The sequence below is a fragment of the Lemur catta genome, chromosome 24 (genome assembly GCF_020740605.2).
Source record: "Lemur catta isolate mLemCat1 chromosome 24, mLemCat1.pri, whole genome shotgun sequence".
NCBI lineage: Eukaryota > Metazoa > Chordata > Mammalia > Primates > Lemuridae > Lemur > Lemur catta.
The window spans coordinates 5,168,058-5,190,236 of record NC_059151.1 but is presented as its reverse complement, the minus strand read 5'-3'; the positions used below and the strand labels follow the sequence as shown (position 1 = coordinate 5,190,236).

Genomic DNA, 22,179 nt, shown 5'->3' with positions numbered 1-22,179 from the left:
GCTGGCCCGCTGAAGGCGCTCCTACAATCTGTGGATGCCTCTCTGCATCCGCTTCAGAGGGGAGTAACAGTAAATACAACCACAATGAAGCATATCTAAAAGGGATGTTGCAGTTTCATTTATCAGGGAAAAAAAGACGAATCTCTTCTGAAAGCTTTTGTTAAGTTATGTAACAAACATTAACTTAATATTCACAGAAACAAAAAAAATCAACCATATAGGTCATGTTGATCTGTAGCAATATTTCTCACAGAAAACCATTGATTTATTCTCAGATCTGAGAATGCTCTATACATTTTTTTAAATAATATCCTCAACAAAATTAACAGAAACACATAGAGTTACCTCATTCATTTACACTTGTTTTTCACGCCTGCTTTGGGGTCATGTAAATAGTTAACTGTCCAAGGGTAATGAGAAAAGAGAAAAGCAGGCTTGGCATGTAAATGCCGCATTTGCACCAAAGAAAAGGCCAATGCAGTCCTGGCTTGCTGCGCGATTAACGTTTAATGGTAGCTGAAAGGAGGAAAGAGAGCTGAGTCACGCCAGCCAGGCAGGCGGTGGAGCTCCGGCCCCCGCCTGGCAGCAGGTGGTCCTCATCCACTGTGCAAGTACGTGTGGTGCCTGCCGATCACATCAAAGCGGCGAGGCTAATCTGCATGTTGTTGATGTTATAGTTTTGCTTGTATTTCATTTGTAAATTTGCTCTGATTTTAAAATTAAGTACTATACGAATAAGAAACGTACACCTCCTTTTGTGCCTGTGCATATTTAAATGAAATCATTTTGAAGCAATTTTAATTAGAATCCGCCCTGTTAATCCTTTAGAACTAGGTTCCTTTAGAGTCGTGGAACATTTCTCTAGACTGAGAAACACTGATTGGAGCGACAGTTCCAGTCCAGTGAGATCAGGTATGGAACCAGGCATATACGATCCAGGCCGGTTTGACTCACCCTCGTGCCTACATATCTAATTATTTTGAATTTAGGAACCAAAATTACTAAAATCAAACAAATAAACCCCCCACACGCCTTGAGACAGGACTATGCGAAGTTGAGTTATCTCACAGTCCGGGTACTAGGAGCATCCCGGGGAAGTGGGCTTCAAACTGGTGCCAATATTAAAGATTTTCTGATCTTCTCAGAAGAGATTTGTGTACCTTAAGCGTTATTGCTTATTCTCAAGGGAAAAGAAAGATCTTGGAGGCGCAAATGCAAGATAAAGTCTTGAGTACTTCAAGTGTAAAAGTGACTGAGGGGAAGGGACAATAGACCACAAAACAATTGTGGCACCACAGGGTCCCGGCATACTCAGTAGATTTCAGCAGGTACTAGAGTGCTTCAGTTGGTGTCATGTCATTATTTCTGACATCAGTCAGCAGCTTTGTCTGTGTTCCTCAGCTCTCTCTCACCATCCCCTCCCTGCAACGCCCACCGCAAGCCCCCCTGCACTGCTCAAACACCCACCTTCTGCCCCGTTGGTCCCTCCCAGCGCCCCTCACCTGACCCTCTCCGCACCCCAGAGGGGAAAGAACCCAGTTTGGGAAGCAGGCTCATGTCTCTACCGGAGAAGAGGAGGTAAATTAGGGCAAGAAGAAATCCAAAACTGCCTCAGTTAGCAGCCAGAGCCAAGGCCAGAGAGATGCCGCCCAGAGTTGGGGTCTAGAGACGGTCCCAGGAGAGCCACCAAGGCAGGCCGGAAGATACTAAAGCCTCCCAGAACCAAGGCGGCCAGCTCTACGACAGGCCAAGAAGGGAAGGGTATTCACTCAAAAGAAACTACAAATATTTGTGAAGGTCTGTTTCCATGTCTACACATTTTTTTGTTAAGTCTGAGTTTTTTTATGTGCAATATAATTTCCTTTCACTGATTTTTATTTTCTGAATGCTAGATATCTTAGACATTGTGATCACGCTGGGGCATTTCTGTATTGTGTGAAGTAATCTGAATGGTTTTGTGTCCCTACTGCTATCTACAACCTAGAAGGATACACGATCACCGCCTGCCTGCTCTGCACTATACCGTCCCCCCCAAAATGAGTCTCACAAACTTAGGACTATCAAAGTGCTGGTGGACCATATTTCCAGTTTCCCCGACTGAAATGGGATTACACTGTGACCAGAGTTCATTTTTTAAAGTATATGAAATGGAAGCAATGAGTAAGTAAATGGTGCAGGCCTGAAGAATTAAGAAGATCTTTTTTTTTTAATACCAAATCAACATTGCCTAAATGGGGCTGGCCTTGCAGACTCTTGCAGCGCTGGGAGGAATCACAGCTTCCCCTGCCTCAGGGTCTGTCTGGGCTCACAGGCCCACAGTTCTGGTACCTGCAGCCAAGACGCTGCCCTCTGGTGCCGCGTCTGCCTCACTACACACAGCGGGATGCCGAGCTTTCCCCAGCTTTCATGTTTGAAGGATTTGTGCTTTTTCGCCGACTTCCTCGCTTGTGCTGCCCTCTACCGGAGCCTCAAAAGCTGCTCACCCTGTGTGCTACTTGGTTTGCGAGCAGAGATGACGACAGGTCATCAACTGAAATAAACAAACTACCACTGCCTCTTCTTTGAGATGAGCAGAAAACACTTTAGGATGTCCCTTCCGTACACAACCTTTGTGATTTATTTTTTGCTGCGGCCTCTGCACTGAACTAAACACTCCGCAAAGACAGACACCACATCCCACCATGTCTCCACTCCCGGAGACCAGGAGGATGGTGACATACATTAGATGCTTGGGAAGGGCTTAGTAAAGTATAGTTACTGAGGGCTTATGCTGTGCTAAGCACACTCTGCTACACAAGGGCCTTTCCACGCTTTCTCCCATGTAATAAGTCTCACAATACTGTTACGTGCTATAAACAACACACTATTCAGCCTCAGCTAGCACTGAGCTAAAAAAGTTAACACAAAAAACCCATTTGTTGTTCATTATTATTTAAAAGTGGTTTACATAAAAACATATATGAAATGGCTTTAGTATTTTAAGTTAAAATCCAAGATCTCAAGAAACTTAAATGTCACTTTGTATCCTAGAAAAAATTCCACAGGAATCCCAATAGACCACACACTAATTTCATCTAAGCTTCTGGGTTTCTGCAATAACTACCTTAATTACTGAAGAAATGAGCATCTATTATTCAAGATCTGATATTTGCTTATAAAAGGTTCAGAGAAAGGAACTACAAAATTTGTAAAAGTTGCTCACTTAAGGACCTCCATTCAGAGACTGCAGTCATGATAATCTACATTTTAACACAAATATCTTCTTTTTCAGGGTCAAAAAGAATTAGTTTCTTAGATTTATTTTATTCAGCATAAAGTCACAGAAAGAACAAATTAGAAGTAAGAAGAGCTGACTTTTATTGTTAGTAGAATTGGTGGGAAAATCGTTTAACTTCTCAGACCTCCTCCTCTTCACCCGGAAACAAAGCAGTTGGCCTAAACAGCTCATAAGGCTTATCTCATCTCTTAACATTTTATTATTCAGTGAATAAACTATTCACAATCGATAAAACAGAGAAGCTTATTTTTTACAATTTCTAAATCTGAAAGTGAAAGCAGAGTTCACTGCTAGCCCCCCTGTTAAATTTCCCATGTCATCCCATTTAGAACCCTCTAATTCATTTTTATTGAAAAGTGTTTTGTTTTCTCACGGTAATCGTAAAATTTTAAAATGCAACATTATGTCGATTTTTAAAAATTCCTAGAGCAAAAACACAACCTTGTGCCTAGCACTGATCATCTCTTATTTGACAAAGAAAACAACCTTGTTTGTTTAGGCAAATAAGTCTATTTCAATGCCTTGCTTTTGGAGACCACCGCTGACCTCCAAAAACCCTACAGGGAAAATACCTCGTCCTAATGTTGGTGACGAATCTGCTAAACTGGAAAAGACTCACCTCAGATGTACCTGCTGCATGTGGCTTCTTAAACAATAATCAAACTGCCCTCCTGGTTTTTACCCCAATTCCCATTTACACAGACAGATCCTAAAGAGCCTTCCGTATATCCCAAGCCAGTCTCCAGGCAAACTGAGCAGTTCCTACCACACCAGGGGTAGAAGGCAGGAATTGCAGGCCTGGGAATAGCACGTCTGACATACAGTGAGAGGTGTCTGACACACAATCCTAAATCAGAGGTGCCTAAAGGGTCCCATATGATGACCGAAGTAGGTTAGCTATCAGAAGACAATAACTGCCAAACAATCCTTTCCTCAATGTCAGGGATACGTTAAGCTGCAGCGGGGACTGTCCCACACACGCGCCTCATCTAAACAGCCACTACTGAACTCCAGCCAACTGGTGCCATATGGGAAGAAAGGTCGTGTTGCCAGATTTTCCAAATTTCAAGAAAAGCTAAAAATTCATATTTTTATGTGTCTTGATTTTTTAATATCGTGGTAAAAAAGCCCTAACATAAAATTTACCATCTTGATCATTTTTAACTGTATAGTTCAGCAGTGTTAAGTATATTCACATTGCTGTACAACAGAGCTCCAGAACTTTTTCATCTTGCAAAACTGAAACTCTGCACTCACTCAATAACAGCTCTCCATTTCCTCCTGCCGCCAGCCCCTAGCAACCACCATTCTAACTTTCTGTTTTTCTATGAATTGACTTCTGTAGATACTTTGATTTTTTAAAATGTTGGCAACTGATAACATTTATCCCATTCTGGGTGACTACCCATTTATTACTTTTTACATTTATCGTCACTTAAAGCACTTCAAAGTTTCAAGAATGCAAAAGCCAGCTGGATGAAAAACAGGCAGGACACTAACGTCAAAGTCAAAGACAAGTCGCACGGCTCAGATGTGCTTTACTTTGTCCCGACTTACACTCTGAAAAAGGACTAAATTTTAAGAGATGCTTTACAGGAATTCTTACCATCCCTGCTTGATGCAAGAACCACATGAGGTAGTCTTCCTGGATGTCCACCAGACTGGAAATCTCAGGAATGTAAAATGTATCATATTCCACATGCTTCACTTTCAGATTTACCTGATGAAAAACAAAATAAGGACAACTAACAAATGGCTTCCCAGAGGACATCTCAATGGGACTCTGCCCCTACCATCGATTCACCCCTCTCCCCACTGGCTCCACCTATGCTCACCTTATATAACTTCTCCAAGAGCTTGAGAGCTGCTGTAATATAATTGTTAAACAGTACAGGAATTAAGAATGTCTTTCTTCCCCTCAGTAGATACAGGACTGCACCTTTATAGAGGTTTACTAGCTTCATGAAATATTTCGGGCATACCTGAGACCACCAGTTATCTTTAGAAAGAAAGAAAAAACATATTTCAACATGTAATCTTAAGCAAGTATTTAAGTCTTCTGCCTGCTAGCTAAAAACTGCTCTGTCTAGAAGATAAAGATTATTCTGAGATACATTTTACCAAAACTGACTTTAAAAAGAATGCATTAAAACATCTCTGGACAGAGCAGCAGCCGTACATGAATCCCTGGAGCTTTTTTTTTTTTTTGTAAAGCTTGATTTTATTTTTTTCAAAGACTCATTCTAAAGGCTAACCTAAAAGTTCAATTCCAAGGCTGTATGAGGACAAGATACGCCATATTTTGGGCAGGAGTGATGTCCACTGCATTAGTCCAAAAAGCGTGCATATGTCCCAGCCCTTTCAGCCACCACTTAAACCCTGCAGCAGGGATGCAGAAGTTGACATGCTCTAGAAGTAGCACCAGCAGGGCAACTATTCCCATCCCTTCCAGAGGCATAATTAGTTGAAAAACTACTGTTTTCGTTTTTCGCCAATGCTTTCTCACAACCAGACAAGAAGATTATACCATTGGCTTCTACTTTGTCAGAAATGAACTCAGTCATACTGAAACATTTAAAGAATGAAATAATACGTCTGGAATTTTCTTTAAAATACTCCAGCAAAAAATGAAAAGGTGGTGGGTGGAGAGGAGAAGATAAAACAAAAGGGCACAGCAGTGACAACTTTATTGAATCTGTGTGGTGGGTACCTATAGTGTTCTCTCTACTTTGAAGTATTCTTTTAAATTTTGATAATCAGAGGTTAAAAATAAATTAAGTTTGAAATTGAATAATTCTAATCTCTTTTGTGTTGTTCAACCTGGAAAAATAAAAATTAACAAAACTCTCAAACTTAAAAGTCAGCTCACATTTCTTCGGAGACCGCCATGTCACAATCTCATGTCTATAAGAACACCTGAGAAAATGTGCCCCAGAGGCTTTTGAGCTCAAAAAAAATTTAAGTACCAACATATTACTAGTGCTTTCATGACTATTTCTGTTTTTCTTTCTGCGAAGGTGGAAGCATTATGGGAAGGCCAGTGTTCCACCCTCAGGATCTCAGGTCTCCCGACTCAGGGGGAGACCACACTCGAGTAACGTCCCAGTTCACCTGGAACACAGAAGTTACTGAGTTGCAACGAACACCTAAAAAATTTACCAGGGATGGGGGGTGGGAAATGTAAAAAGCCAGGTGACAGACTTTCTGCACTCGATTAACAAAAACATCCCAGGTGCTACTCCCATGAGACACTCTCCAATTCACTGAGGAACGGAAGGTTCTTATCTCAGCAAAGTGTCCGGAGCCTGCAAAAATCAGTGTGGGCTCAACTGTCCTAAAAAAGAAAAACAAAACAAACATTCGGTAAGTCCCCACTAGGTCATTTTCTTCCTTGCCTCTTTTTGGAAACCTGTGTTATCACCAAAACTGTTTGTTTCACTCCCACTCACTAAATTAGGTGTAGGAGAAAAACAGACAGATGGACACTGAATTTTGAGGCACTATTAACTATAAGCAAATATGGGACCAAAAAAAATAGCTTAACGTTAAATAATCTAACTTTGTGAATATTATAAAATCAAGATTAATCTGGCATGAATCATTCCAAATAATCTAAATAATGATTCCGTTTGCTCAGATTACAACTATGATTAGCTAGACATTAACAGCAAAGGAAGAAAGTTTTAAATGTTAAGGCCATTAAATGGCCACAGATAGATTCTTGGATCTCAATCCACTGAGAGCCAGTGGTCACACCAACAAAATAAATAAGCACAAAACTACTGGTACTGAGTTTAGCTAATTCACCTAATACTTTGCTGGGGTTTGTGTCCAGCCGCAGGATGGCCATAGCCAAGGGAATAGTCAATGTGATGTAATACTTGGAATCCTGGAGCAGGGGAAACTCAGGTAGTATCAAATAGATTCTCATTGCTTCCACATCCGGCGGTGAACTTGACAACTGGGGAATCAGGCAACTTTCGAAGCTGTTTAAGATCTGCATGAGAGAAAAGGGTAATGAGAAATTCAAACATACCTGAGCTCTAGTTAACTTATCTCTAAACAAAAGCCATTTGACAGACTCTCGACTCTCATTCATCTCCTAGGCACACAGAGGACCTACTATGAGTCAGGCCAGTGCCTAGATTCCTAGAACACACCAGTGAGAAGAAAAGGCACAGATCTCTGTGAACACAACCTTATATTCCAGACGGGCTTCTTCTTAGGAAGTATTAAGCCAAAAAAAAGCAAAAGGCAGGTCAAATTCCCAAAATATTTTACAGTTAAGATGTGTACAGGACTTTCACTTTTCCATCTTACTCTCTTTTTCTTTTGAAATTATTCAGTGCAAAAATACATTTTTAAAAAATGCACTTTGTAAATGTAAGGAACATACCTGTTCTAGAATCATGGAGTGCTGAGAGTTCATTAACTTCTCAAATAACACTCTAGTTGAGTTCAGGTCAATCCCAGGGATTTTGGGACTTGTTTTAAAATGTTCATCAATTCTAAACAAATAAAACCAAAAAAGTATGTAATAAAAGAACAACAAAGCAAACATCCTGATAGGAATTGTAAACACTTAAACAAGATAGTTCGTCCTTACTGATCAGATTTAAATTTGACCTGGCAGACAAGATACACAAAAATACTATACTTCAGGGAAGCCCAACAGAATAACCTCACTGGAATCCCCCCTTTCAAGATGATTTTAAATTTTCACCTTTTTTTCCTTCAAGTCAAAGTACAAAGATTATCAAGTTGAGGCTATCCTGAAGTTTACAAGCAGAGTGTTGTTTACCTGATTTAGTCTTGTGTTTTTTGCCTTTTTCTGTTCATTGTGGCACTGAGCTAGATGTAGGAGCAAAAAACATCCCCTGTGCTAACTGTCCCACTCATCAACAAATGGCAAGTAGAACCTCCTTGTTGAAAGCCTTTTTAAAGTATTTAAAATAAAAATCAGATCTACAACAAATGCAAAGTTAATATCGCTCTTAGTTAACACAAGGGATACAATTACCTTCATCCAAGGACTAATTTCATTGCTGCTGTTTTTAACTTACTAGGAACTAAACCATTTTTCTGACCTTAAATAAAGTCTTAGCCTTCTACAGACTTAGAGAACATCTCTTTTAAATTCCCCTTCTTGAACCTCCAAAAATGTGTCCACATCTATTAATTTACAAAAGAGCTACCTATTTACAAAACAGGCTTGTGTTTATGAGTAATGGGCACATTCAGATAGTTTTAACACCCTCTCACAGCAATGTTACAATTTATGAAAACACAAGTAGAGTTTCTAACACTTAAAAAAAATCACAATTATATGTACTGGAACCCAAAATGGTCAAATGAAGAGGAGTTGCTTATACTTTGTTTGTTGGGTTCTTTGTTGTTGTTGTTCTAAAAATAAACCTGCCCAAAACATAGAAATGAACTGTGGTCTTCCATATGTAACCCTTCCATATGCTTAGAGGTACTTGTTATGCTGTTAAGAAAAAAATAATGCTTTATCTATATGTATTTATTGTTTTGTAAAACTGGTCTTCATTTTGATTAGTTTCCTGTGATGCCTCTGGGGTAAGGCTGGAGGAGTAGACCTGAAATAGCACAGACGGTTCAAAAAAAAAAAAGCAGCAGCAGCAACTTTTCCCACAACTCTATGGAATCCATGGTACAAAGGATAAACAACCCAACAAATCTGGCCAAAAACCATTTCCAACCTTCTTAAAAGCAATACTTCTAGAACAGGGTTTCTCAACCTTGATACTACTGACTTTTGGGTCCGATAATTCTTTGCTGGGCAGATGGGACTGCAGGATGTTCAGCAGCAGCCCTGGCCTCTACCCTCCAGGTGCCAGTAGTACACCCTCCCCCATTGTCACGACCAGAAGTGTCACCAGACATTGCCAAATGTCCTTTGGGGAGCAAAATCACTCCGGTTGACAACCAATATTCTAGAATACCAACATCAGCTAATCAGTGAATCCATTTACCTTCCCTGGAGGAAAAAGCTAATTACTAAATATAAAATGAATTACGTGAGCTCATTCCAGCTGCCTTAAATGATACAAATAAATGACTTTGTAATCTCTAACTGTAACTTAAGAGAGTTTCTGAAGTGACCTCTTGCAACCTGATTAGGGACACATTTTTGGAGGAGAATATGACAGTTAATTTTAGGTGTCAACTTGACTGGGTTAAGAAATACACAAATAGCTGGTAAAGCACTATTTCTGGGTATATCTTAGAGGGTTTTCCGGGAGAGACTGGCATTTGAATCATAGACTAAGGAAGATCTGCCCTCATCCAGTGTAGGTGGGCACCATCCAATCAGCAGAGGGCCCATAAGAAGGCAAAGGAAAGGTGAATTTCTCTCTCTCTTTCTCTCTCTCTCTTTTATGGAGCTGGGATACTCTTCTCCTCCTAAATTCATCTTGAGATCTCATTAGCCAGGTCACTGGCAGAAAAAGCTGAGAGCTGAGCAGGACTTGAGATTACCAAAGATCCAAACCCATGACAAGACCTTTCTGCAACATTAAGTTCCTGGGGGAAGATATCTGTAGAAGGTCAAGCAAAGAAACGTTCTGTTTATCACCTGGGAGTTCAGCCTCAAATTATAATTTCCTGGTGAGCTGGGCTGGACATGAATCCAACTTTCCCCTAAGTTCACTCCTTTTGAGAATAGAAGAAACTATGGGAAAGTAAATCAAAGAAACCAAGACAATTATTTAAAGGATTAAGAATTTAAGAACAAATGCTATACACCTGAGGGGTATAACATTTTGGAATACCCTGAAAGTGGTACTTCTGATTACACCAATTCTTTCTGAGATACAGTCTCTCTCTTTGGTAATCTGCTCCTCTGCCAACCAGGCATGAATCGGCATTGCCCTTCCCGATGTCTTCTCATTCATCATCATTAGGCATTCCAATTTTTGCACAAAGCATCAGCTTATCCACTAAATTAAAGCCAACTACCACCAGCAAAGAGAACAGAAGTCTTTCACAGCCTCTGCTGAGTATTTGCATCACATGTGAGTTTTTGGGTTTTTTTTTTAGAATTTTTTTCTTTCTTTTGTTTAGAGACAAGGTCTTGCTATATTGCCCAGGCTGGAGTGCAGTGGCTATTCACAGACACTATCACAGCACACGACGGCCTCGAAGTCCTGGACTCAAGTGATCTTCCTGCCTCAGCCTCCTGAGTTGCTGAGACTACAGACACATAGGTGGGTTTTTTTAAGACTCTAAGTCACTTACTTTTTTTCGAGAAAACTTCCATTCCAACAGGCTGCAGAAGATAGTATCTGTACAACACCACTGCTCAAAAAAAATAAAGAGAAGGAAGCCTTTAATAATTACAAATAAATGGTTATTTAAGCATCAGCAATAGATTAGTCATCTGTTCTAGGATCTCAGTAATAGCAGCTCTTTCTTACCCAGATGAAGCTTTGGAAAACATACATTTGCCTTAGAAATACAGTATGACACATCTCAAAATGAACAAGAACTTGAATTTCCATGTTAAAAAAGAGTATCAAAGCTCCTTAAAGAAAAACTTTTGCTCCTATTAATGTTCTTGAACATTCTTCTACTACCAGCCATCAAAGATACTCCCTACCTCACGTCCAAACATAAACACAGAATAAAACCAAAAAAGAGATGCTGAGCTATTATTTCCCACACACAGAAATCATCTTAGCAAATTAATAACAGAACAACCACTTCCTTCTATTTTGTCACCTGAGAAAGAAACTAAAAATAAGTGAAATGAGTGCTCATTCCTATTACCTAGGTCACATAGACTCTGGGAAAATAGCTAGTTTCTGAGGAACCAAAGTATTAATAAAATTCCATGTCAGGGACCCTCTTATTTAGTATAAAGAAAATGGAAGGAATAAAACCAAAGTAAGGCTGGGGAGGGGATGGCAGTAACTTCTGTTAATTATAGAATTTGGGTCTGGAAAGATCTTTAGGGACCATTTCTTCCATCTCTTCATTTTATAAATAAGAAAACAAAGGTAAAGTGTCTATGGTTCCCCCTGCCAGCCCCTAAGCTAGCCCTGTTCCCACTTCTCCTGCTCCCCTCCCAGCCTGCACCCCTGGGCACAGCCACCTAAGGTCAGAGGGATTCCAAGGACTGGCACTGAGCTGCTCTAGGGCATTCCTGATGGTCCCTCGCTCAAAAATTTACCACCTGAAGTGCCTCAACATTTAGGGTCCTGGCCATTTGCCCCATTACAATCTATGTCGTAAAGCAGGAACCATTATGTACATTTCTGGGAATGATCACGTTTAGGGCATAGCGTTTGATTTATTCATTCCCAAGAATTAAACTCTGCATAAAAAAGTAGAACGCTGAGGAAACCCAATGAAAATGTGTGAAAATGTGCAAAATTCTCCCTTAAGAATAAACGTGATAAAAGGTCTCAATCTTATTTACTGCATTTTCTTTCTCTACATGAATCTGAATTACCATCTCAGTCAATCACTTAGAATGAGAAAATGTTAGAAATTATTCTGATCGGGTAACAGCTGCCCTGGATTCAGGATGCTCTGGAACGTGCATATGAAGAAACCCTTTGGGGTTACACGGCAGTAACACTCGCTCTCTTAGCAGAAAGGCCAACTCAGGCCTTCGTCACTCAGAATCTTTAAGACCTCACACTGCACAAGACAGGGTGAGGAACACACTGTGTGAGGACTGGCGAACAATCCCTTATGTTATTGGGGGCTGAGAGGATCAACTCTGAAATAGTTGCAAAAACCCTACGATTCCCAAAAATGTAAAACTCCATTTATGTTCACCATATCAATATAGAAGTAAGGTAAATCACTCGGCTAGAAAGTTCCAACTACTTTGGAAAAAAATAAATGAAGACAAGCAACCACATACTTCATTGTATTCGAGTTGTTGTGCTCTGAGAGTTTTTGTCTCCAAACTGCTATGGTTTCATCATTTATTAAACTGGTATAATGTGCTTGGTTCACAGTCCTGAAGTCAACAGCAGGAGACGAATTCTGGAGAATTAAATATAACAGTAAGCAAGAGAAATTATGTAGCATGGATCTTTTCTCCTCTCCTTCCCCTTACATGGTCTCCATTTTGTGTTTCACGTAGGAACTAAAGGCTGTAGAGCGATGCCTAGATCCCCTCCCGCACTTCAGAAGGGAGATGCTCGCTCCCCCAGCTGCTGGGAATGAATGTCGCTCAGCTCCGACAACTCACAGCTGGGCTGCTCTCCCGCCCTCACCCTCAGCTGCTGCTTCCCCTGTCGTATGCAATGGCAGGTCCGGGGACGGTAGGTACACAGCCACAAGCCCGCTGCCTCCACTCAGGACCGGCTGAAGGGACATCCCAACTTCAAAGCTCCCCATGGTATCGGCTGAGGCCCTTGTTACAACTGAACTGCACTTGAACTTCTCCCTCTGCCTCGTGAGTCCTACCTCATTCCCCCCAAGTAGATGTTCTTCAGAGAGCACTGCCCCACAAAAGACTTGGAGTCCCAGAGTCTGGCTCCCAGAGAAACCAACTCAACACTTTTCCAGACTTCTCTCCTCTTTCCTTTGAAACACCGTAACATCAAGGTTTTTAAGGTATTAGCCATTTGCTATAATTGTTCACCAAATCTCAACAAAATGTACTAAAAAAGAGTCACATTTTGGTTACAATCTATATTATAAATAACCCATGAAAGCTTAATGCCTCTTAATTTTTTGCTCCAAGTATATAGCCAGTTTATAATAAAAATGGCAAAAAGGATGTCAATAGTGGCCTTGAAAATTCCAAATGCCACCCAGCACTGTATATCCTATATTCAGTAAGATTTAAAAAACAATATAAGCACTTTCACTTTCTAAAATTGCATGTTTTCAACTTATTTTCCTCAAACCCTGTTCTTGATTGAGAACTAAGAAAAAGTTGATGGTGCTTTATACTCCTATCCTTGTCACTGATAAAGAGGAAAAAAGTAGTGTTAAAGCTTCATCCAAAACTCCTAAGATGATCTTTTTTTTCTCCTTAGTACCTACACATAAAACACAACTTTCAAAGTAAGTTGTCCTGGTTACTTTCCCATAGTTGTAAGTCATATCATTACTCAGGGAAAAGGGAGAGCATGGAATAAATCAGATGTGCTTGACAAAGCTTTTGATCATCCAGTTCTTGATAACTCTTCTACTAAAATGGTCAACAGACATCCACTGAGAGAACAAAAATCATCTTGAATTACACAGAGCAAACTCATAAACCAAAACGGACACTTGAGCACACATAAAGATTGCCTCTCTTTCCATCTTCCTTTTAAAACCATTGTTGTTACGTAAATTTTAATTATTTCCCTCATTCAAAGGGACAGCTGAACATCAATTCTAACACAAACTTACAATAAAATATAGACTTGGACGGGGCAGGGGACACGTGGCCTTCTAGGTCCTTAAGTGCGGCCCTGTGACTGAGTCTAAATCTTACAGAACAAATCCTTTGATTTTTATTAATCCATTTCTGTTCTGTCTTTTATATTTTTCTTTTATTTTTAAAATGAATGTGTTTAAAATATCAAAAGATAAAATAAGTTTCAACCAAATAATCCTCCTGGATTGACTGGCACAATTAGAATATTAGTAAGCCATAAGGGCTAAATTTTGACAGCAGCTATATGCTCACGATTTAGTTCTAACTTCCCCCGCCTGACTGGCACCACATCGCACAAGGTTGGTCGGGAAGAGTTTATGGGGGTCGAGTACGCCAGTCTGTTATCAGCTTTGGTACCAGGGCAATGTGTTTCTGTTTGAAGTCGAATTTGTGAACAGTTGCACAACTGACAGTATTTTTTAATTTTGTCTGCTTAACAGCCCATGTCAAAAAAGAGTAAGAGAACACTGAAGGAAGAAAACAGATTTTTTAATGAGGATTGGGAATTGCAATAGTAGCTTACTTCTGCTAAAGATAAGATGATTTGTTTGCTTTGTGATATTGCGATATCAACATTAAAGAACTTCAATGCTCATCAGCATTATAACACTCATAAGGACCACAGATATTTTAAATTAGAAGGAGAGATGTGAACGGTTGTATTGCAAAAATTAAAAGAAAGAGCAAAAGCAAAGACAGTTCTTTCAAGCAGCAATAAGACCTGGAAATAATGCCACTGAAGCAACTTATAAAGTAGCTTATATACTCAGGAAAAAAGGGAAGCCATTCAGTGATGTAGAAATCGTGAAAGAATGCATTGTCAAAGCTGTAGGAGGCTTAGACCCCGATAACGTTTCAAAGTACAAACAACTGCCTCTTTCAAGGAGAACCATAACTGATCGGCACCATGAATTAGCCTTCAACTTAACAGCAATACTTCAAAAGGAAAATATGTATTATTCAACCACTTTGGATGAATCAACTGATACTACTGACTCAGCACAGGTTTTATACTTCATTCGGGTCATAACAGATGATTTTCTTTGCTACGAAGAGTTACTCGCTTTGGGCACTCTTGCCAACAGAACATGGAGACTAGATATCTTCAACAACTTTCAAGATGAATGTCATGAAGTTGGACTGAATTTGGTAAATTTAGCGAGTGTATGTACAAATGGTGCACCTTCAATGACAGGAAAACATGAACGATTTACTGCACAGATTAAAAAAAAGTATTAACAAATCCAGATGCTCTCATTCCTTTTCATTGTATCTTGCAACAGCAGAATCTCTGTGCTAAAGCTACTATTTTAAGTAGCACTTTACAACAAGTTCTAAGTATTGTTAACTATATTCATGCAAATGCAACAGCATCATCAGTTTTGTAACATGCTAAAGTTGCACAATGAGGTATTCAGTGTGGATTTGCCATATTATTCTAAAGTGCGTGGGCTATCTCAGCGACAGTTGTTAGCCAAAATTTTATCTATGCGAGAACAGATAAATTTTATGAAGAACAGAATCAGCAATGTGAATTATTGAACGAAGATTTCTATAGGAATGCAGCATTTCTGTGTGATACCACATTAAATCAAAATGACCTGAATATTTCTTTGCATGATAAAACTAAGTCTATATATATGGCAAAAAATCCAAGCATTTCTAAAAAAGCTATCTTTTTTTCAAAATACTTCTTCAAAAAAAAATTTCAGATGAACATTTTCCCCAGATAGCAAAGGTCACTGATGAGCAAGATGATATATGTGAATCATCTGAAGAATGTACAGCTGTTATAGATCTATTAATTGGAGAATACAATGAAAGGTTCACTGACTTTAAGAACCATGACATCACACCCAAATTAGCATCTTGGCCTCACCTAGTTGACACCACCAAGGCACCTAAAGAACTGCAGATGGAACTGATTGAGCTCTCAGTAGATGACATTCTTAAGGCATTGTTTTATGCTAAGAAAGATCCAACTGAAATATGGGAAAATGCAGAATACCCAACACTTTCAGCAACATGCCCCCAAAAATGCTTTCTTGCTTTTCAACCACTTATTGCTGCGAATCTACATTCTCCCACCTAATCCGAATCAAGATATCCTTAAGGTCACAAATGACTCATGCCCATTCTAGAGGATGAACTGAAACTGTGGACCCTCCATGCTGCAACCAGATATTCAAACGCTTTCCAACAAAAAGCAGACACAACCAAGTGGTTAAAAGGTTAACTTTAAAATTAACAAATAGTTTTCATTTTTTGAAATTATTGATTACATAGTAGTTAGATATTTACAAAATTAGGTACATTTTTAAGTATAATATATATAACGGAAGTTTCTTGAATGTGGCCTTATTTGATTACAATAAATTAATGCAGCCCTCCAACATGAAAAGGTTCCCCACCCCTGGACTTGGAACTATTTTCTCATTCTTCATGGCATGTCCAATAAACCACACATACCTTGGCTGAAGTACAATCTCAGAACCACTTAATGAACAAAGAAAAAAAAATCTTTTTTCCATGCCTTTAATATACACAGGTCAGAAAGAGGAAACTGCTTTAGGTCAATGTTTCTCAACTTGGGCTGGACTTTGGATCACCGGGGGAGCTTTCAAAAACCCTGATGGCCAAGTCACACTCCAGACCAATTAAATAAGAATCTTGAAGGCGTCAGTATTTTTTAAAGCTCCCACGGGATTCTGGTGGGCGGCCAAGGTTAAGAATCACTCACTGTTCTATGAAAAAGAGGATTATGTCACTTAGCAGACTTTGAGACAGATACACACACACACACAATCTAACAATCCCAACCACATTCCCTCTTCAGTCCTATCCAAGGAACAAAATGAAAGGAAAAGGAGAGGCTTTGGTTTACATGCACTAAATTCCCAGGACCTAGAATCAAATGTAGCAAAGGAGTATCTGAATTAAACTCCTTCCAGCCCTCTTCCACCTCAAGGCCTGGCATGAATGAATGAGTCCACATTTTATGGAAATGAAGGTTGTGAATACACAGGTGCTTTTTCTTGGTTCTGTAAGTGACAGGGTAACAGAGTAAGCACGTGATTTGATCAGTCTCTGTAGTTTAAGTAAATGTGTACAGGTTTCAGTTTTAAAAAGAAAGAGCAATGCCTTCCTAAGTAATAGCCCATTTTCAGTTCCTTTTTCTTACATTTTTCATGCTTCTCTCTCTTACCAGTTGTTTAAGCTTTAACTGGCCCTAGTCTTTCGGACACTACGCTACTTCATTTCCTTCTCATCAATGAGTTGTTGTCCAGGTCCAACTACATTAAATATAATAAATTTAAAATTCAGGTACATATATCAGATACTATATTTATAAAAGGAAGGAAACTAAATTTTATGTTGAATTTCACAAGAAATTCAACATAATTAGATGATATTATGCAAGCCAATTTCTTAAGGAAATGAATACTTAAAACCCCACTACTTGCAGACAAAAAGCTATTATCCTGCAGAGATCTGGTGCTTTTCATATTTTGCTGTATTGGCATCTTGAAGAAACAAAGAATAACCTCAGTTTCCCTCAGGGTCTCTCTGACGCTCTGAAGCTGGGTCTGAACGGGTCCCAAGCAGCAGTTCCCGATCACCCCAGGCGCCTGGCCTGAAGGTGGCTCACCGGGGATGCCAGCTGTCCCACCTGTAGCCTCAGCCTTCACCAGTGTCTTTGCCGCCAGATTCACAGAATGACAGTGACCACCAGACAAGAACTTTGTGTGTGTGAAGAGGACAAAGTCCCAGACTAACGGGGAGAGTTTCCAGGACTGACAGGGCCCCTGTTCCCATCGCGGCTTATTTTCTCCCCAACCCGTGATGACTCCTGTATCATCCCTGCTCCCCCAGGAGGGGAGGGATCAAAGCTCCGTATGCAGCTGGTCCCCCCGCCGAAAAGCCTGTGGAATACAAGCAGGAAGGGTGGGAAGAGGAAGACAAGAGAGGAGAGAAAGTGCTGAACAGGGGAAGGAGTGGAGGGCTGAACACAAATCTGCGGAGCTTTTTTTTTTCAGACTGAATTCCCCCAACCCGGAAGAGGGGGGTGAATTCAAGCCCTGTCACAGACACCTGGACCTACACTCCGCCTTAAACTGGAAAGATTCTGCGACGTTGTTGCTCCTGGCTCATGCACTACAGTGACACGAGAGACAACAGGAGGGAAATTCTGGTGTGCTGTCATAAACAGATTATAAATAACAAAACAAATCTGAAAATTGTGGTAACTTTCATATATATTAATATCATATATTCAATCACATCAAACAAAGAAACCCAGTAAGTTCTCGAATACCTAGCATTTGCTGCTACTTAACAGGGAAGGAAAGAAATGAAAAGTCAAACAATGCCAAAGCAAGCACAAACTCCCTAAGGCTGCCTTAAATTTCTTTAAGAACAAATATGGATATAAATAAACAATTTTAAATTATAAATTAGACCTCTGTGATTATAATACCAGGAAAATTACCGGCACTTCATGGGAGCAAAATGGAGTTAAGTAATTCAAGATTTACTTTGGTTATTTAATAAGATAAAACTGGCAGAAACAAAGAGTAACATTGCTATCATGTATTTATTTATTAAAATAAAAATTGGTTCACCGTTATTCTACCCCCAAAGCAGTAGTCAAAAAGAAAATTTTACCTCATATTTGGAGCAAAGTACAAAAGTCTGGTCTCCTCCAGAGAAGATCTGCTTAACAATATGGTATTTAAAGCGATCTGTCAAAAAGATTCCAACAGCACAGTTTTCAGTAATTGAAGTTTCTCCTTGATGCTCTTTTTCTACTTTTCTAAAATATGCTTCAGAGTGGTTTCCTATCCCTTTTCTTATGTCCGAGAAGAAACCTTCTCTCTGGGCTCTCTGCCTAGGACTATTTCTACTTCCATTAAAAATAAATATATAAAATGGTATCCTCCAGGCTAACTCTACCTCTGCCCCCTCCCTGGACTGCCAAGCTAATCCTGACCTCGTTTCTATTTTTCATTCTAACTCTGTCAGGCCACTGACCTGAAATGAAAAAGAGCATTATTCGAAACGGTAACATATGCCTGACAGATAATTCCAAACCTGCACGCAATCGGCCCTACCCCCTTCAGGAGAGGCTTGCTCCTTCCCTCTGTGCTCCCACATTACAATGAAGGTTCCTAAAACCACAGCATTTACATAACAAATTGCCACTTGCCTACTTACGTTATAAAATCATTTTGGCAAATATCCAAGCACAAATTTAGGAACACATAAGTCAGATTACAATTCAACTGCAAAAATCTGTGATTTCAGGCTAAGCGCGGTAGCTCAGGCCTGTAGTCACAGCACTTTGGGAGGCTGCGATGGGAGGGTCACTTGGGGCTAGGAGTTCAAGACCAGCATGGGCAACACAGCAAGACCCCATCTCTACAAAATATAAGGAAAATTAGCCTGCATGGTGGTGCTACTTGGGAGACTGGGCGGGAGGACTGCTTGAGCCCAGCAGTTTGAGGCTGCAGTGAGCTATGATCACGCCACTGCACTCCAGCCTTGGTGACAGAGAAACACCTCATCTGGGGGGGGGGGGGGGAATTTGTGGTTTCAAATTAACCTACAAAACACTTGAGTCTCTTAAATTGGTATATTTCTTGAACACATGTTTTCCACATGTGAGTAAAATGCCTTAGAGAAAAGAAAATTTACCAGTGACAGGAGGACACCAAGGCTTCCTTTTGCTTTTGGGAACATCGCCAAAACAAAACCTTGTTTATTTTCTATTTTCAGTGCCACTACATTTTCAGACGCTCATATATTCATCCACTGGTATTTATGGAGCGACAAGTTTATGCCAAGCCCTGTGCTATATGCTAGGTTTACAAAGAAGAGTTAGTCCCTTAAGTTTCTTATAATCCAGTAAGGAACTTAACAATTGTTATGGTTTAAAAAAAATTCCTAATCAAGCCATAAATGTGTCACCTCACAGACTTTTTAAAATCAAAATTAATTATTAAATTATACTTTTTAATGACTCTCTAGTTCCATTTCAGCTTCTAGATTTATTATTCCAAGATGAGGCAGTCACTCAATATTAATGACTGCCTTACTTTGATTTCCAGTGAAATGAATACTTGGCTATTTAACTTTTAAGGGAAGAAAAACATGGCATAAAAAGAAATCACATCATGTTATGACCAAGATACCAACAGCAAAGTGAAGGTAACATAATACCTGGGCTTCAGAATGAGGCACGCCTGGGTTCACATCCTACCAGCAGAAGCTATGTGATCTTGGGCAAGTTACTTAATCCCTTTAAGACAATTCCCTCGTCTCTAATATGTGGATAACAGCCACTAGTTCTTAGGTGGTTTTGAGTCCTTAGCATTGTAATGAAACTTGGTTAAGGAGTCAATAAATGTCAACTCTCATTATTAGCAACAATAATAAAATTTATACACCACCACCAAAGTCCTTGGGGACAAAATTAAACCTTATGCTTTATTTACTCTCTAGGATCTGCAACTCTAGTGCTTCATGCACATTAAGTACTCAAATATTTGTTGAATGATGTTTAAAAATTTGCTTATATTCATTCCCTCCATAAGACCTCAGGGTAAATAACAGGTACTTATTGATACGGCTTGGATGTCTGGCTTCCCGGGATCTCATGTTGAGATTTGACCCCCAGGTCTGAATGCGGGACTGGTGGGAGGTGTTTGGGTCTGGGGGTGGATCCCTCATGTATGGCTTGGTGCCACCCCCCCATGATAATGAGTGAGTTCTCACTTTGGGAGTTCACAAGAAAGCTGGTTGTTTAAAGGAGGCTGGCACCGGCTCTTCCCTCTCTTGCTCCCTCTCCTGCCATGTGACACGCCTGCTCCCCCACTGCCTTCCACCTCCACTGGAAGCTCCCGAAACCCTCACCACTAACAGATGCTGGTACGATGCTTCTCGCACAGTCTGCAGAACTGTGAGCCAAACAAACCTCTCTTCTTTATAAATCACCCAGCCTCAGGCATTCCTTTACAGCAGCACAAAACGAACTGAGACACGTTCTATAGACAATTGTTTTCATCATTTAAAATACCCTTAAATTCCTGCTTACCAGCTCGGGCTGACAGCTGGCTACTGTGGGCAGCCCAGTAACCCTTGACAGGAGACGGGCACTTAACGTTACAGGTGTGTCCAGTTCCGAGTTGACCTCTTGCTCCACAACCAAATGCATAGATGAGTCCGGAAGAAGGCACAAAAGCTAGGGTGTGTTGTCTGTGGAAAAATAATTTAAATTAACTCATCAGCATAGTTCCTCCTGATGTGGATGTACACTCAGACCCTGACTTTTAACCTCCACGTGTGCTTCTACACAGCCTCCTCCATGTTAACATGGGACTTTTTGCAGTACTTTTACTGTAACACTATCCTCCTCTGACACTCTAGGTCTTGGGGACGATGGCAAGCCATAGAAAGAGCTGGATGATCTTCTGCATTTGGCTCCTGAGATAAGTGGGAAGAAGCAGAGTAGACTCAGGCAAAATTTCCAAGAAGTTCTTTGGGACTCTCTCACTTTCCTTTCTTCAATCTCTTCTCACATCCTGATACTCTATCCCCAAAGAAGCCTAACATCTCCATGTTGTTCTGCTCTAAAACCCTTCCTTACAACACCCTATTAAGATCTGACTTTTTCCAAATTTCACCACCAGAGTGTGTGCAATTAAGATGTCTTAAAATGACGGTAGCTAGGTGTAATCACATTCCCCATCACTACAAAGACAAGAACCATTTCTGGGTCTCCGTAGATACCAGGAAGCTCTTAAGACCACTCACCTGCCACAGGCAATCTGAGTTACTTCACTACCCATCAGCTCTAGAACTCTTCTTGGATTAACCTCATCATTCATGGAGTCATGTCCAAGCTGCCCGCAGGAACCAGCACCAAAAGTAAACACACCTCCATTCTGACAAGGAACAAACACAGTATGACTTCACTCTTATCTCTGAGCTTGAGGATACTATTTTAAAACTTGTATACAAAATTCCCATCACAATGGTTTACACAAATACTGCACTCATTTGATACTTGGCCAATATCACTTCTTTAGAACATTCATTAAATAGAAAAATAATAAAAAGGGAACTTAAGACTACATCCTTATGTAGTCAGTTCTGCTCAAGGGAATGTGTACTATCTTTAAATTTAAAAAATTGTTTAAAAGTACAATGATGTGTTAAGAGACAAAATTTTAAAATGAGAAACAAGGAGTTAGGTGAAATGAGGCAATTTTGCTTGATCATTCATATGTAAGAAATTAAGTGCTCCACAAACTCCTTGATAAGTAAGATTTTTTTAACAGCTACATTTGAACAAATGATAAAGCATTTTATTAAAGTGAATCTAGATAGTATTTTCTAAATATGAAAATAACGTTTTCATTCTCTCTAAAATGTAACTACTTAGAAGCAAAAGAAACAGGTTGATAATTTTAAAACATCAAATTGCTAT

The 22,179-nt window shown here is 39.9% G+C and overlaps 1 protein-coding gene across 4 annotated transcripts in view; it reads right to left on the bottom strand.

Moving 5' to 3' along the window:
• HERC3 (HECT and RLD domain containing E3 ubiquitin protein ligase 3) overlaps positions 1-22,179 on the bottom strand; it is a 113,151-nt gene that overhangs the window by 45,131 nt on the left and 45,841 nt on the right. For all 4 annotated transcript variants that reach the window (XM_045536816.1, XM_045536817.1, XM_045536818.1 and 1 more), the window contains 9 exons: positions 21,504-21,634; positions 20,785-20,945; positions 18,357-18,433; positions 12,174-12,298; positions 10,538-10,597; positions 7,674-7,785; positions 7,085-7,274; positions 5,113-5,276; positions 4,884-4,997 (listed from right to left, as the gene is read on the bottom strand). In XM_045536816.1, the coding sequence (XP_045392772.1) occupies positions 4,884-4,997; positions 5,113-5,276; positions 7,085-7,274; positions 7,674-7,785; positions 10,538-10,597; positions 12,174-12,298; positions 18,357-18,433; positions 20,785-20,945; positions 21,504-21,634 (1,134 nt within the window). The remainder of the gene's footprint in view (positions 1-4,883; positions 4,998-5,112; positions 5,277-7,084; positions 7,275-7,673; positions 7,786-10,537; positions 10,598-12,173; positions 12,299-18,356; positions 18,434-20,784; positions 20,946-21,503; positions 21,635-22,179) is intronic.